The sequence below is a fragment of the Piliocolobus tephrosceles genome, chromosome 10 (genome assembly GCF_002776525.5).
Source record: "Piliocolobus tephrosceles isolate RC106 chromosome 10, ASM277652v3, whole genome shotgun sequence".
Taxonomy (NCBI): domain Eukaryota; kingdom Metazoa; phylum Chordata; class Mammalia; order Primates; family Cercopithecidae; genus Piliocolobus; species Piliocolobus tephrosceles.
Window position 1 is genome coordinate 108611803 of NC_045443.1, and position 17006 is coordinate 108628808.

General features: G+C 51.5%; 1 protein-coding gene across 1 annotated transcript in view; it reads left to right on the forward strand.

Annotated features, from left to right (window-relative positions):
* Positions 1-199: 199 nt before the first annotated feature.
* CUX2 (cut like homeobox 2) overlaps positions 200-17006 on the forward strand; it is a 316937-nt gene continuing 300130 nt past the window's right edge. The window contains exon 1 of the mRNA XM_026449647.1: positions 200-262. Coding sequence (XP_026305432.1) covers positions 200-262 — 63 coding nt within the window. The remainder of the gene's footprint in view (positions 263-17006) is intronic.

The following is a 17006-nucleotide window of genomic DNA, read 5'->3' on the forward strand; positions in this document are numbered from 1 at the left end:
CGGCGGCGGCGGCGCGGCGGCGGCGAGGGGCAGCGGGTGGCAGGAGGCCGGAGGGCGCCCGAGGGGCCCCGGGCCGCGGCGCTCAGGGCCCGGGCGGCCGGCGGCGGCCCCGGGGCTGGGGGGAGTCCAGCCCGGATATTGAGTGCAGCCATTGAGAAAAGCCAAACTCTTGTGTGTGCGCGTCTCGATAGCCCCCAAGATGGCCGCCAATGTGGGATCGATGTTTCAATATTGGAAGCGATTTGATCTACGGCGACTCCAGGTTAGTGCGGGCAGCGCCGGCCGCGCGGCCGTGGGGAGCCCCCGGGCGCGCCCTGGGCGCATTGGGGAGGTCCCCGGGCGGGCGGGCGGGCGCCCCGGGGCGGCGGGCGGCGGCTGCCGGGGCTCGCTGGGGCTCGGCCGCCCGCTGCCCATCGATAGGTATTAGGAATTGATCTCGCCGCTGCTCTTTGTTCGGTTCAGTCATCGATTAGCTGCCGCGACCATGGAGAAGCGCTAGCGAGCCCTCGGTCGGCGGAGCGGCCGAGCGGCCGGGCGAGGCGCTGGGAAGGCAGGGGCTGCGACCCCGCGCAGGGGGCTGCTAGCGGGACTCCCCGGCGGTTCCCCCTGAGCCGCACTTTGCGCGCCTCCCAACTTCGCGGCGCCCGGGGAGGCCGCGGAGCGCGCCGCTTGCCTGTCCGCACCCGGCTGGGGCTCCAGCGAGGGAGGGAGGGAGCTGGCGGGCAGGGAGGAGGAGGAGGAGAGAGGAGGAGGAGAGAGGAGGAGGGAGCCGGGGTTGGCGAGGAGGCGGCTCCGCGCCCCGCCGCCCGCCGGCACCTCAGCCGCCGCCGCCCGCCTGGCTGCGCAGCCCGGACGCGCCACCACCCGGGGGCCGCCGCCGCCGCCGCCGCCAGAGCCACCGCCACCGGACTGGCCGCCCGCGCCGGCAGACCTCTTCTCCTCGGGCCGGGGTCTTGGGGTTCGTCTTTGCTTCTTGCCTTTACCCCCCTTCCACCCCCTTCCCAAGTCTAGATGCAGACGGGCGGTGGAGATGGGCCCGGGCGCGCGCAAGTTTGCGCTCCTGCCTCCAGGGCAGTGGAGAGCCGGGAGCAGCGCAGAGCAGGTGACTCCCAGCCTTCGGGCCCATGGGAACTTTTAAATGAGAGATTTTCTCGCTTGTTCTGCCTCCTGCGTTTCTCCCCGCCGCTCCCCTTCTGTCCTCTCTCCCGTCTCTTCTTTTCTTCTGTTTCTCTCCTCTCTTCTCTGCTCTTTCCCTCTCCTTCCCTAGGGCGACTCTTCCAAACCCCATCACTTTCTCCCCATCCTCCCTTTGTGGGAGTCTGTGTGCCTCCCCCAGATTTGGAGGTATTCTCTGCAGACCCGCTAGGAGCCGGGGTTGGGAGGCGGAATCTCAGAGAACGCACCGCGGAGGCGCAGCTCCGGCCTCTGTTCTATCCCGGGGTGCCCCGGACGCGCCTGGCAAGGCCCCCCAGCCTTGGAGTCTCGCAAAGTCTCGGCGGGTGCGGCGGGGATCAGGGGCGGGAAAATGGTGCGGATAACGGGGCGGTTAGAGCATCCTGCCTTGACCGTGACATTCGCGGAAGACGCGAGATCATCAGTCTGGAGATAAAAAGGGACCCACTTTTTTTTTTAATCCGCCGGCAAATCTCGTTAAGTTTCTTCTGATAAGTGGTTCTAGCACCCGCCCCTTCTCCCCGCTTCCCAGTCCCCGTCCTTCCAAAAGCCCCACTCTTCGCTCTCCCCCTCCCCCAAAGCCTTTGAGCTAGGGAGAAAATCGGGGCACTGAGGCATGCAGTTAATAACTGCCGAGTGCCTTGCAATTCCGGGTCTGCACTCGAGTTGGGGCTACAGTTTGGTGGCCAACTGAGACGGGCAGGACTGCGAGCTGTGCCTGCCGGCTTAAATGATGCTAAAGTGGCCTTTCTGGAAGAGTGGGGGTTGTGGAGGCAGAGAGAGAGAGAGAGAGAGAGAGAGAGAGAATTGGGCAGCCACATTGGGCTTGGCACGAAGGCCAATGGTAATCGTATTCCCTGCTAATGTTTGTAAATGAGACCCGGGCACGGCTGGGGGACAGCGTCTTTATTTATGATTGATGTTCTGTAACATAAGGAATGACAAGAACGTGGCACACAAGAGGAGAGGAACCAGAAGGGCTGGCGAAAGCCCTTTGCAGGGTCCTATTGTTATTCTGGGCTGGAGAAAATTTCCGCGGCGAGATTTACAGCGCTGGTATTTGCTCCCTGTCGGCTGGAATGTCAGTTAACACAATTTTCATTAGATAACTCGTTTTCAATCCGGGGAGCTCGGGCTGCAGCCCGGGGAGAGGCAGGGGCTTGGTGCTGAGGGGTGGGTGCGGCTCCCGGGGGGCTAATGTCTGAGCTGGGGAGGTTGGAGCCTCACTCTCTTCAATCTTCTACCCAAGGGGTCTTTTGTAGAACGGTTGAGGTCACCCAAATCTTGATTCCAGCTGGACGCCCATTGATCTGGGAACCCTTTGTTAGGGTTTTAGAAGATGCATAGATGGAAAGCAAATTTGAACTGGAAAGGATGAAGGTAAGGGGTGGTGGAGGGGTTTGTTCAGGTGATGGGGAGATAGGACCCAGACCTCCCAGCCTACAGAGTGAATGTGTGAAGGGGGGAGTTGTTCGTTAAGACAATGGCTGGTGTGTCTGGCACACCGGAGAAGGCTCTCAGGGAAGGGGGGTAAACTCATTTACATCGATATTAAGTGGAGGGGGTATCCCTGTGGGAGTTTGCAAGGCAGCACACTTCTAGAAAGCAGAGAAATAAACGTGGCAGCCGTGGCCGCGTGCAAACATTTTGGCCCTCCATCTGTCGTGTTCCCCACCCCCAGCCTGAAATCTTCAGTTGGTCCCCTGGCCAACAGGCCGCAGCCCCCCACCCCATATCCTCACTGATGGCATTTTTGTTGGAAGTGGATTAGGAGCCTAAGCACTTTGGCCTGGGATCCTCTCTTGTACATAATGCCAGTGACTCCTACCACACATTTTTATTTTCATTTTTCCCCCTCCCCTGTTTTCCTCTTATAGGGGAGATAGACAGAAAGGAGAACTTCTGCCGGCTTGTTCTGAGATCCAGGTAGGAGAGGCAGGTCCCCGTGCCCAGGCCTGGGCAGCCAGAGAGCCCTGGTCCCGCATCCTGAGGCTGAGCTGCCTGTGATGGTGAGGAGGTGGGTGGCTTTCACTCCTGGCTATTCAGGTTGAATGGTTTCTCGCAGTGTGGTTGCTGAGCATTAAAGTGGCCTAGGCAGCATAGGCCGCCCCGTGTCCCCAGGCCATACCACGTCGCTGACGCCGTACTGATCCTGGCAAGAAAGGTGACCTTGTACCAGCCCGGCGTCCAGCCCTCCGGAAACGTATATTTTTCAAAAATGGAAGCGTTCCAGTTACTATTCTTTCCAGCACCGTCTCTGTACACAGCAGGGCTGTTTTCCTAGGCTGGAAGTCAGTCAACAACCTTAATGACTTTGGGCCGATGGTAAAGGTGATCTGAGATATGCCACCCTACTCCGGCACTCCTGAAACTACCTCTCCCCATCTTTGCTTCTTTTTTGCCTTTGCTGCTAGCAGCTCAGGAAACGAGAAGAAATAAAATTCCATCCAAAGATAATGCTAGGCATATTTCATTTGGTTATAAGATTGCTTTATGGTGAACATTACTAATGCAGTATTTTTTTATGGCTTTTCTGTGTATAATCATCGTAACCGGATTCATACCTTTATGATTTTCTTTTTCTGCTTAACTTTCTACTTTTTTTACCGTGCTCTGGGTCCAGTCTCCCATGCTGTCTTCCCTGACTCCAAAGAGGGTTAATTAGCTAACAATGAGCTGGGGGGCACCCAGTCCAAATGAGGGTTCCCAGACCAAATGCTCATCTGTTTTCTGGGGAGGAAGGAGCTTGGCCGATAGGATTACATAGTACTAATTTGGGAGGAAGGGGCAAATTCTGCTTCGGATGTCAGCAGTTGGGAGGCAGATCAACAGTATAAGCAAAGAGAGGCCGGACTTTTCCAAGGAGTTCGGAGAAACTTCCGGGAACACTCAATCTCCTGGCGCAGGAGAGCAAGATGGTGCTTGATGGAATATTTTCCCCTGCTCAAAGTTTAGAAAAGAGCAGGGATGTGATTAAAATATTATAACCTTATGATATTCTGAAGTGCATAAATTTTACATATCAGCCACAGAGAGTTTAGACATCCATTAGAGCCTCTGACAGCTTGACTTATCTAAATGTGCTATCATTTAACAATGTGTCAAAATTCCTCTTTCTATAGATGACAGCAGTAAATAAGCTATCAGCCCTGTTGGCGGAATCCTAACTTTGGAAACTTTGCCATAATAGAATTACTGCCGAGGTCCAATTGCAGCCGAGGTGGGGAGTGTGAGCCCGCAGAGCTTGGCGTGGCTCAGCCCTCTGAGAGGGGTTGGCATTAGGTGAGGACCGCTCTGAGAATAAGACAAACCCTTGGACTCCCTTATAACTCCAGCCAGTGGGTGACCCCATTCCCTCTGCCTCTCCAAGTCCGTAGAACCCACACCCTGTGGCCCTTTTCTGCAGAAAGAGCTAGAAACAGGTGTTGAGAATTTATTTAAAGAACCCAGCAGCCTTTTCTGGGTATCCCAAAATTGTAGTTTCTCAACTTGACAGAGATTGCTTCTCAAAGACAGGCTCTCTCTTTGAATGCAAGAAGAAAAAATAAGCAACCTCTCATCCCTCACTGGTTTTGCTGTTGGGGGTCTTGAAATTTCTTTTATTAATACTTGAATTCACTGTAGAGAATGGAGAAACCACGGACCAGCTAAAAGAAGCAAATAAGTGTCTCGGTGGGTTATTTCAGATGAGCACGGTGCTATTTTGACCAGAGGGAACAGCTTTTCTGATGCTGGTGGTGGTTTTTCTTTCTTTTTCTTTTCTTCTTCTTCTTTTTTTTTTAAACTCTCCTGTTAAAAAGAGGATTCTATCTTCGAACTTGACATTCTGTCGTGGTAACCTTTCTTCCGGCAGATGGGATTTCAAACGTGAGCACCTTGGCTGGTGCTAAATATATGGTCCTGGGTGATGGTAGACAGGGCTGCCCAGAAACTGTGGTTTTCTGTGCTACTTCTGAAAGGGCTGAATTTCCGGCGGCTTCCTGGCTATCTAATTCAAAGGCTGGGCCTGGCAGAGGTGAAGCATTGGAAGGGGACTCAGGTGGTGACCTGCCTTTGTTCCTGGCCTTGCGACTCAGGGTCCCATCTTCTGTTTGATATTTTTCCTCTGGACGTGCTCGTTATTTATGATGTTGTCATATATTGGAGGGTGTCAGGGATGGTAGAGGTTGGCAGGGGGGAAGGACCCCAAGACCTGTATTCTGTGGCCTCTAGCGCTCCTGGGTGAATCATCCCACATCACAAGTCTCCTGCTTCTTAGCCCATGAAGTCAGCTGGCTGTGCCCACCTTTGCTGTACGAGTTATTGTAAAGGTGAAGGATGCTGTCACCTTTGTGGGTCACTTAAATGCGTTGTCTTCTTCTTTTTTGTTTTTTCAGGACGGAGTCTGGCTCTGCCACCCAGGCTAGAGTGCAATGGCCCAATCTTGGCTAACTGCAACCTCCGCCTCCCGGGTTCACGTGATTCCCAAGTAGTTGGAACTATGGGCGCACGCCACCATGCCTGGCTGATTTTTGTGTTTTTAGTAGAGACAGGGTTTTGCAGTGTTGACCAGGCTGGTCTTGAACTCCTGACCTCAAATGATCCGCCAGCCTCGGCCTCTCGAAGTGCTGGGATTACAAGTGTGATGACCTTGGGCCCCTCCCCTCCTTCTCCATCGTGGTCATGTTGGTGGGGCTATTGATCTTTTAAGCAGTATTTTTGAAACAAAAAATTATATCTAGGATGGAGTTACTTGGTTTCTAAGCCTCAATGAGCCCTTCACCAAAATGACTTGTAGTGTTTTGGAGGATGTAGACTTTATATTCCTATTATGGCCCAGGCGAGGTGGCTTATGCCTATAATCCCAGCACTTTGGGAGGCTGAGGCGGGAGGATTGCTTGAGGCCAGGAGTTTGAGACCGGCCTGGGCAACATAGTGATACCCCTTCTCTACAAAAAAATAAAAAAAATTAGCTGGACATGGTGGCACCTGCCTGCAGTCCCAGATACTCAGGAGGCTGAGGTGGGAGAATTGCTTGAGCCCAAGAGGTGGAGGCTGCACTGAGCTATGATCATACCAGTGCACTCCAGTCTGAGCAACTGAGCAAGAGCCTGTTTAAAAAAGAAAAAGAAAAAAATATACTCCTATTTATGTTTAGATTAAATTCAAATTCTTTTCCCCTGACAGATTCCCCAGGATCCGCCCCATTCTCTCTATCTCTCTGACTCCCTCTCCAACCACTGTCCCACAGCGGCCTTCTCTTTGTCTCACAAACACATCGAGCACATTCCCACCTCAGGGCCTTTGCATGTATGCTTTCTTCTGCCTGAGACCCTTTTCCTCCCATCTTCCTGTGGTTGTCTCCTTCATCTCTTTCATTCTGAGCCCAGATGTCATGACCACTCAGCCTAAAGAAAACTAAAGAAGCTTCCACCACTGGTTCCCCACTGTAATATGCAGATGTGCTCCCATATTGCTAAGGACACCCCAGAGGGTTTTGACCATAGAACCCTCTCAGGGTATGATCTCTTTCTACACATGCTAGGTTTACCATCAGATGGGGCCAACCTTCTTCTGTAGAGTTGGATAATAATATACTGGGCTTCATGGGCCATAAGCCTCCACTCTGCCATTAGCATGAAACAGCCGTAGACAATAAGAATGAATGGACGTGGCTGTGTTCCAATAAAACTTTATTTATACAAACAGGCAGGGGGCCGGATTTGGCCTGACAGCTGTAGTTTGCCTGCCCTGCGTCTATTGTTCTATGTCATGGCTGTCATATATAGGCTGTGGCATGGCTGAAGTTTTAACTTTCTAGTTAAGAGTATTAAAGTGGATCAAACTCAGTTCCCAAAACTTGTTCTAGACCCTTGCCCTCCAGAGAGAAGCATGAAAAGTCAGGGTGGTAAGAGGCCCCTGCCTGGCTTCAAATCCTGACTCCATTACCTACCAGCTGTGTGACCTTGGATGAGTCACTTAACCTCTCCAAGCCTTACTTTCTTTGTCTTTAAATGGGACTAATAATAGTCTCCACCTTCTAGGTTGTTCAGGAAGATTAAACCACTTTGAACATGAAAGGGTTTAGCACAGTGTGGGCACACAGTTGCTGCCCTGTGAGTCTGAGTGACTTCGTGTTGTCATTGGTATTTTTAGAGTATGAGAGGAGAAAACCAAATAAACAGCAGTGGCTGGAACTTGCTGGCCTTGCAGGCAGTTTTAAAGATTTCTGGGCAAGTTTTCTCTTCTCTCTTACTCCATTGGAGGTTTACTATATTAGTATTGTACTAATATTATATGTAGTATCTTATATTTTGGGAGCTCTGACTACAGAAATTGCAGATTGGGAGCTATGTCGGGCCCATGGATGTGTCTGTCTAGATTAGTGTGATATTTAAAAACTCTTTTGTGTAAGTTGTCAGCATTTAGAACGCAGGAGATTTACCTAAGAAATCTAGGTGACTAGTGTCCCCTGAAAATCAGGAGCTCTGGCCACACTGGGCAGGTCCGATGGAGAAGGGGAGTGGAGACCTGGGAGGCACATTCCAGGGAGAGGGAACAGTCAGTGCCAGGGCCCTGTGCCAGGGGTCCTCAGTGGGTCAGGCTAGCTGTCGGGGTCCTGGGGAAGGTCTTCTCTGTAGCTCAAGGCCACAGGTTGCACCTTCCCAGTGCCTAGTTCCAGAAGAGGCTGCATTTCCAGAGCAAATGAAAGGCTCCTGACTAACCCATGAAGGTACCTGGTTAGTAGGGTTCAGAGCCTGCTGTCTCTGCTTCTTCCCAGGAGCCCACATCCCCAAAAATGGGCCTGTGGCTGTCCCCTGAAACCCCTCCCGAGCACACCCCAGCCTCTGCCAGTCTTCAGTTCGGCCCAGTGAAACAGTAGTTGCAGGATATGCATTTGTCATTGAAAAGAAAGAAAGAAAGAAAGAAATCAATCAATCCTTTGGCCTCTTTGGCCTGAGCTGGTCGTTTGCCCAGAGACGCCAGGGGGCCCAGCGGTGCTTAAGACTCTGTGAGCCGCCCGTCGCTCAAGCTGGACGGGGTAAATGGCTCCCCAGGAACCATTATGGTCGATTGACTTGCCCAGCCGCCGGTGTGGACTGTGGGTGCTGCGGATCCGGAGACCACAGGGGTCACAGGGGCTGCCAGCCCAGGGCAGATTTCCCTGAGTGGGGCCATCACTCCTAGACCTTGCTGCTACAGACACCTGCGAGTGTCTGTCATCCGCTACGAGTGTCTGTGGGTGCGGGTGTCCCAGGGGATGTGGTGTGCAGAATCAAGTGGTGTGCAGAATCAAGCCCTACACCCTCCACCCCCAAAGACTACCTGGACTCTGGAGCCAGGAGGCCAGGGTTCAAATCCCAGCTCTGCCACTTACCAGCTGTGTGACCTTGGGTGAGTCACTTAACCTTTCTGAGCCTCACTTTTCTCATATATAAAATGAGGATAATAGTAGTAGTCACCTCCTTAAGAATTGTTGTGATGACGTTTATTATTATTTCTTTGAGACAGGGTCTCACTCTGTCACCCAGGCTGGAGTGCAGTGGTGCCATCAGAGCTCACTGCAGCCTCAACCTCCTAGGCTTAGGTGATCTTCCCATCTCAGCCTCCCAAGTAGCTGGGATTATAGGTGCACCACCACCACGCCTGGCTTTTTTTTTTTAAATGTAATGGAAGTCTCACCATGCTACCCAGGCTAGTCTTGAACTCCTGAGCTCAAGTGATTCTCCCACCTCAACCTCTCAAAGTGCTCAGATTACAGGTGTGAGCCACTGTGCCCAGCCTGTTTTGAGGATTAAGTGAGTTAATGCATAGGAAGCGCTGAGATCCATGCCCAGCACATTGAAACATGATATAATGTTAAAATGAATAATAATTGCAATTATCCTTCACTCCAGAACTGTACATTCACCACTTATGGTGTAATTAATGATTATATATAAAAACATAAATACAATAACTAATAATTACATATTAAAGATGATGTAGCAAGCAAGGAAGGCAAGGTGCCAGCTCTCTCAGAGCCCACAGGCCACGGGATGAGTGGATGCATGTGTCATTTCACGGATGGGCAAGGGGAATAGATTCCAAGATAGCATATGGCAAAGGAATTGCCTGGGTCTGGACCTCAGGGGATGCTTCCTGGAAGAAATGATCCTTCCGTTGAGATCTCAAGGACAAGGTTAGGGAAAAGCATCTCAGAAGAGGGAACAGCATTTGCGGAGACCCTGAGGAGGGTGGAAGAATTGTGCCTCCAAGGAACTGAAGGAAGCAGTATGGCCAAGGGAAGATTCTGAGCAGGCTATTGGGCCTGCCCCATCCTCACTTTTGCCACCTGCCAATGAGGAGTAGGGATGGAGGATATAACATGACACTGCATGGCCGGGTGCGGTGGCTCATGCCTGTAATCCCAGCAATTTGGGAGAGTGAGGCAGGCAGATCATTTGAGGTCAGGCGTTTGAGACCAGCCTGGCCAACATGGTGAAACCCTGTCCCTACTAAAAATACAAAAATTAGCCAGGTGCGGTGGCTCACGCCTGTAATCCCAGCACTCCAGGAGGTACCATTGCTACACCCATCTTCCAGATGAGAAGACCATGCCTCTGAAAGGGGAAATAACTTGCCCAAAGACACATATCTAGGAAGAAAGGAGAAAAGCTGGGATTTGAATCCTAGTTGCCCTGTGCATACTCGCGAGATAGAAATGGTAGTAGGAGAAAGGGCATTCCGTGAGAATGCATCGTGCCCATCTTCAACTTCAGGGAGTGTGATTGGCCCCCATGCTGCCCTGGAAATCCATCCCATAGCTGGCCCAGCCAGGGGCAGAGTGCAGCAGAAATTCTGGCACAGACTCGTACCTGGGACACACGGGACCCCTCTGCTAACTCCATGGCAGTCTAGGAGCTTCCATCAACCAAACAACCTTCCTCCCGTCCTTCCGTCCTCTCTCTCCTTCATACTGGCTCCCTCCAGCAGGTGCAGCCGTTGACCCTTACAAATCTCTTTGCCATATAACCGTGCCTTCAAGTCTGTTTCTTGTCCCACAGGAAAGAAGAAATGGGATTGGGACATCTGCATGAGGCTCTCAGGGTGTAGGAGACTCTCCATTGAGGTGGCTGTCATGTCTTGGGGGAGGCCGGGGAGCTGTCACTCCCAGCACTGTCTCTTTCCTGGTTACTTGTCCTTACTTGCCCTCAGGCTTTAGGATCCCCCCATCCTATCCCCCTCCCATCCCTGCCACTCTCCCCCTCTTTATTCGAGCACCTGTGGCCTCCTTGCTGTGCCTCAAACAAGCCAAGCATGTCCCAGCCTCAGGGTCTTGACATTTACTATTCCTTCTCTCTGAGACAATTTCCAGACACCTCCCTTCAGTTAGTTCGGTCCTCTACTTGAATACCACCTCCTCAGAGAGGTCCTCCTTGACTTCTCTTACCAAATCAGCTCCCCTCTCCTCACTTTCCCTCACCTGATGTGATTAATATTTATTTGTGTATTTATTTGTTCGTTTACTCTCTGCTTCCCTCTCTGGGGAGGGCAGGGACATAGTAAGTGCTCAATAAATGTTTGAATGATGGGGTGGCTGAATCCACAGGAGGGATGAGGTTGGGGGCAGTAGCCCCTTGACTTCACCTTGAGGGGTAGTCTTGGGGGACCCCTGGCTGCTTCACCCCTCACTGGCTCTTGAAAGTTGCTGGGAATTGGGCACCAGCCTCAGGCCTGTGGCAAATGAGGGTTTACCTTTAGCTCCATCAGTCTCGCCTTAGGGTGACCCCACTTCCAACCTGGGAGGCAGCTCCCATCTAATTAATATATCTATTTTTTAATTGCTGGCAGGTTGCAGGTCATAAGCGATGATTTGATGCCCTCAGCCACAGAGAGCTGAAAGCATCCCTATAACCTGTGAGATGGCTGTCGTCTGGGACACAGGACAGCCAGTTAACGTCCTCGGACCCAGGTGACATTCTTCTCCTGATTCCCAGGCCCACTGGATCAGCCCAGCAGGCATGAGAATGTGGCCTGGGTCTCTGGGCAGTGATCCCAGGGTTGAGAGGCTTTCTTTCCCACCATGCCCAGGGATCCCTTGTTTATAATCAGGCAGGAGACCCATCTTTCCTTCTGTGGCTGGGCCCCAGTTTTTCTGTCTAGAATGGAGCATCCCTGGTTTGTTGAGACAGGTCATTTATTCATTTGATGAGCATTATTCAGCCCCAGCTGTGTGTCCCAAGCTGCCTGAGATGTTGGGAGCGTAGCACAGAACAAAACAGACCAAGTCCTGCCCTCATAAAGCTTCTACTTCATAATCATTGGGAGGTAGGAGTACTTTTCTTCAAGGATCGTGAGAAGTAGAAAGTGACAGCTCCATGTAGACACTTGGCCTAGGGCTGGGCATGTTGTGAGCCTTTCCTAATGGTGATTATTATTCATTGCTATTTATTATCTTTATTAGCAGTTGTTATTATTATCTTTCTTAAAATGGGAGGGCATTTCCTGTTGAATTTCAGTTGCCTTGGGAGCTGCACCTGCAATGATGGGAGCTGGGCTCGGAGCAGTCAGATCTTGCTTCAGACCCCGATCTTGCCACTTCCTCACTGGGGGGCTTTTGGCAACTCCCTAGTTTTGTAAGCCTCAGCTTCCTTATCTGTAAAATGGTACTGAAACACAGCCCCTACCTCACAGCGACATTGAGAAGATTTGATTTGATGGAGAGCCCATAACACACACTTGGGACACCATCATTCCCCAATAAACAAGAGCAACTAGTTTTACCTTTATTATTATTGCCATCATTGTTGTTTGTCATTCACCTCCGAGGCCTCACTGGTCAGCTCAGAGGTGCCCAAATCTGGGAGGAGCCTAGAGATTGATTTGTAGTATTAGCTGCTCAGGTATCAGATGAGAGAAGCTCACCTGAACTCCAACCAGGCACAGGAACCCCCACCACACCCTGTGAGGACAGGAATCTAACCTGGGTCTTTCTCCCAGCGCGGCCCACCCGGAGCCAGCAGCCAGCAGCCAGGTGCACTGGCTCTTTGCAGAGAAGCTTGGGACAGGAGGTCAGGCCTCCCTGCATGCCGCTTGGCAGGGCTTAGCAAGGCTGGGCCTGGCTTTGTGGGTCAGAAGACAGCTTGTGGAGAAGTATGTGCAGGCCTGGGATTTCTTTAACAAATGGCGCTTGCACTCTTACTGCAATGTCAGACAGTGTTCACAGCCCTTTATATTGTCTTATTTTTAATTCCCACAGCAACTTTATGAAAGGAAAGCTATGACCATTCCCATTTTACAGATGAGCAGAGTGAGGCACAGAAGGCTTAGTCCCTGGCTACATTGCCAGGAAGCAGCCCAGCCTGGACTTGAACCCAAGACCCAGAGCTGTTGGCCACCCATATTCCTGCTCTCCCCTCGCTAATGGCCAGAGGTGCCCCTCCCAGGACTGATGTCTGTCTCATGCCACTGCTGAGGCTCCCCCATCTACAGTCACTATGTCAGTATTTTTCTCTTTATGCTTTTTTTTTTTTTTTTTTTTTTTTTGAGGCAGAGTCTGGTGTGTTGCCCAGGCTGGAGTGCAGTGGCTCAATCTCGGCTCACTGCAACCTCCGCCTCCCAGGTTCAAGCGATTCTCCTGCTTCAGCCTCCCAAGTAGCTGGGATTACAAGCGTGCACCACCACGCCTGGCTAATTTTTGTATTTTCAGTAGAGACGGGGTTTCACCATGTTGGTCAGGCTGGTCTTGAATTCCTGACCTCATGTGATCTGCCTGCCTCGGCCTCCCAAAGTGCTGGGATTGCAGGTGTGAGCCGCCGCGCCCGGCCCCTTTCTATTCTTTTTAAAAACCTTTGAAGATACCTTGCCACCCTCAACTCATGGAAATGGATTTGGGCCCCAAAGCCTGAGAAGCATGGGGCGGAGGAAAGTGAGAGAAAGCTCCCCGCTCCCAGCTGGGAGCGTGTCTCCTAGCCTGGAGAATGAGCGCCACCCATCCATCCCCGGCCCCGCTGGGTCCTGGAGCCGTGTGGCGCGCCCTGTCGTCTGGCCTGCGTTACGCAAGATGGAATTCTCGGCCGGGGCTGATAATAAGCAGGTATTGATTGCTGCCGTGGTCATTATCAAGATTTATTTAGTCAATATGGCCTCCCCGGTCAATAAATCGTGTCGTTGATAAAGAAGGAAGGAGATAGACTTGTAGCCTTTATTGAAAAAGTTTTTTAGATTTTTTTTAAAAGCCAAGTCCAGCCCTCCTTTCTGTGGCTGAACTACAGTTCGCGTTTTTACCTTATAAGCTCTTTCTTTCCATGGCAGACCTTACACTCATTGCTCTGGCTCCAGGAAGCAAGGACTTGGGGCTGGGGCTGGGGCTGGAGAATGGTCCCTGGCCTTCGTTCTTTCACTGAGTCCTCCCAGCATCCCTCGGGGCAGGCTCTGGTGTCATCCTGTTTTGCAGCTGAGGCTACTGAGGCCCAGGGAGGTTCATTCCCTAGCCCAAGGTCACACAAGACTCGGACCCAGACAGTCCGGCCAGAGTCTTTGCTCTGAATCTGACATGAATCCATCAGATAGCAGGTATTTCTTGAGCACGCGCTATCGGCCCCGCACAATGCCCGGTGCTGGGTGTGGCACGGCAAGCTAAACAAATAAATGTGTAATGACAGAAATAGAAAGAATGGAGGAAAGAGTGCTGAAATCACATGGAGGGGCCGCCTGTTTATTCAGGGTGATGATAGAGGCCCACACTGGAGGCTGAGACCTGATCCATGAAGAGGAGCTGTGCAGGCACAGTTCAGGAGGGGGAGCTCACAGCTCCAGGAGGAGCCTGTGCAAAGGCCCTGAGGTGGGACTCAGCTTGGAACGTCCTGGAACCAAAAGGAGGCCAGTGAGGCTAGAGAGGGGACAAGAGAGGAGGGAGAGCAGTCACAGGGGGAAGTGGTTACTGCTCACACAGGCCCTTTTAGACCACGGTAGTGGCTGGATTCCTTTGGATTCTATTCTCGTGAAAGTGGGAAGATATTGAGGGTCTAAAACGGGAGAAATGAGATCCAATTTATGTTTGGCTCCCACTGGGTTCAGCCTGATAGGAAACACTGAAGGGAGGGAGGGGACGTTTGGAAAATAGGCAAAGGAGAGCGTCTGTGACGAACTGGATGTTGTAATCTCTGCCCAGAGAGGGGTCTTCGTGGTGGGAAGCCTTTGGGCACACAAATGTTTTGAGGACTAGCACTCTAGAGCATTGTGGGGGTGGAGAGGCTACCATGGGGACATGCCTGGTACCCCCAGCAAGGTGACAGCTGTGCTTCCTTGGTAAGGGCGTGGCTGGTTTTCTGTGTGAGTGACCAGCTGGTGTGGACTTGTAGGCTTTTAGTGGCAGGCATGCAGTGGGCAAGGGGCACTTTCTCCTCTCCTGGACATAGAGCAGGTGCAAAGAGGGTCATGAGGGGCTTGGGTTATGTTCTGAGAAGGGCCCTTTGCCCAGTGGTCTCTGTGGGCTTTACTACCAATGTGTTTCTAGGTGCCACTTGTTAGGAAAGGCCATAAAAAGATGAGGTGGCTAAGACAGCTTGGCTGTAGAGCCCGGGCCACATGCAGGTGTTCTGTCCCAGGGGGTCATGTGCTGACCTTCATATATGGGGATGCTGTTAGGTGTTAAGAGAGGTTGGGTGTCTACCTGGGGGACTGCAGGAGATATGGGCTGGAGTATGGAATAAAGAGAACTTTTTTCACCCTTTAGTTTTGTCTAATCTGTGAGCACCTGTGGACTGGAAATCTAGCAGGGGTTGGGGGATCACCTCTTTATCATCCATCACCCACTCATCCACCACCCACCCAACATTGTCTTATCTGCTGTTTCGTAAATCTGCTCTCTCATCCACTGTAATATCCACCTAACACTTTATCCAGCTGTGCTTCCCCATTTCTTACTGATCTTAACTATCCATCCATCTGTTCACTCATCCATCCATCCATGAATCTGTCCATCCATCCATGAATCTTTCCATCCATCCATCTATGAATTCATCCATCCATGAATTCATCCATCCATCCATCCATCCATGAATTCCTCCACCCCTTCACCCACCCATTCATCTATCCATTCATCCACTTAGCCACCCAGCAACCTTCTCATCCACCCATCCACATATTTGTACATCCAACAAAAATCCCTTCTTCCATGCATGCATCCATCCAGCATCTACTCAGCCAACACTAGGAATGTAAAGATGAAGAGAAAGCAGTCCCTGTTCTTAAGAATGCTTTCGATTGGTGGAGGAGTCAACTCTAGTGAAATAACCCCAAAATGACATCATCAGCACAGTAATCAGAGGCTGTACACAGAGCTGTGGGACTAAGAGGGGAGACAAACACTGGCCCTGCAGGCCTGTGAGGTTGGTGAGGGCTGCTGGAGAGGATTCTAGGCTTGGGACGTGTAGTTCTCCCCTCCTTCCCCATCTGGATTCAGTGATATTCTCTAGCCTAGGCAGAGGGTGGGTGGTCTCAGAGGGCAACCTGCCTTCAAGGAGACACCACAGGAACCATGGTCACCAAACCCTGGATGGGCCCAGGAGGGACCAAGCTCTATCCTGTAGCAGATTGGAGCCCAGCAAGGTCTTTGAGAGACTTTTTTTGGGCAAGGAGGATGGTCTGTGACCAAGGAGGTGGACAAGGCAGGTCACCAGGTCTGCCACTAGGACAGGGGCTCCCTGGTCTTACTGTTCAATGCAGATTAGCAGTCCCTAACCTCTGCATGGTGCTTGGAGCCTGTCAGAAATGGTTGCACCCGCCTATGCTGTTGGACCACCTCCCAGTCTGCAGAGGAGGAAACTGAGGCACAAGGGTATATGAAGGAAGGCAGGGCAGAGAGACCCTTCACCTACATCCTCGTCTCCTGCTCAGCCACATTTATAGAGCATCTGGCTCACACTCGATCCCATGTGTGTATCTCCCACCCACCCCACCGCTTCCCCCACAGAGCCCCCTCTTGGCCCTCCTGATACTACATTCTCTTCATTTTCCTCCTACCTTTTGCCGCCACTTCCCTGTTTCTTTTCAGACCCATCCTCCTCTGACTGACCTCTAATTATGTCGGTCCTTTCAAGGTCCATCTCTTCTCACTCTGTGTCCTGACCCTGTGTGATCTCATCTGTATCCACAACATCACTGCCTCCCAGCTCTCCAGTCTCTGCCTCTGGGTGCCAAACTTCTCTGTACAACAGCCTTCTTGACATTTCTTTCTTTCCTTTTAAGCCACTTTATTGACTTTTCTTGAATGTCTGTCTCAAAGATGTCTCCAGGTCAAGACGTTCAAAACCTAATTTTTCTCTCCATTGTAGGGTCTTCATCTTAGGGATGGCTCCATCCGGGTGTACAGAACAGAAACGTGGGAGCCACCCTGATTACCTCCCTCTCCTGTATGCCTCCCATGTCCAGTTCATCACTAAATCCTGGAGATTTACCTCCTAGATACCTCCTGCTTCCCATCTCCTACCTTCATCTCCACCATTGTCACTTGGACCCATGCCCCCATTCCCTCTCCCTTGGACTTTGGTCTCCTAATTTCTTCCTTTGCTGACTCTGGCTTCTCCACTCTCTTGACCACAGCAGCAAGTGAGGTTATTAAAAATTGGTTAAGTTTTTAATAGAAGTTTAAGAAGAAGAGTTTCCAGGGGACGATGAAGAGAGGTTGGTTAATGGGTACAAACATACAATTAGATAGAAGGAATACATTCTAATGTTCGATAGCAGAGCAGGGTGACTATAGTTAACAGCAGTGTATTGTGTATTTCAAAATAGCTAGAAGAGAGGACTTGGAATGTTTCCAGTACCTGGGTGATGGAAATCCTAAATACCCTGACTCAATCATTCCA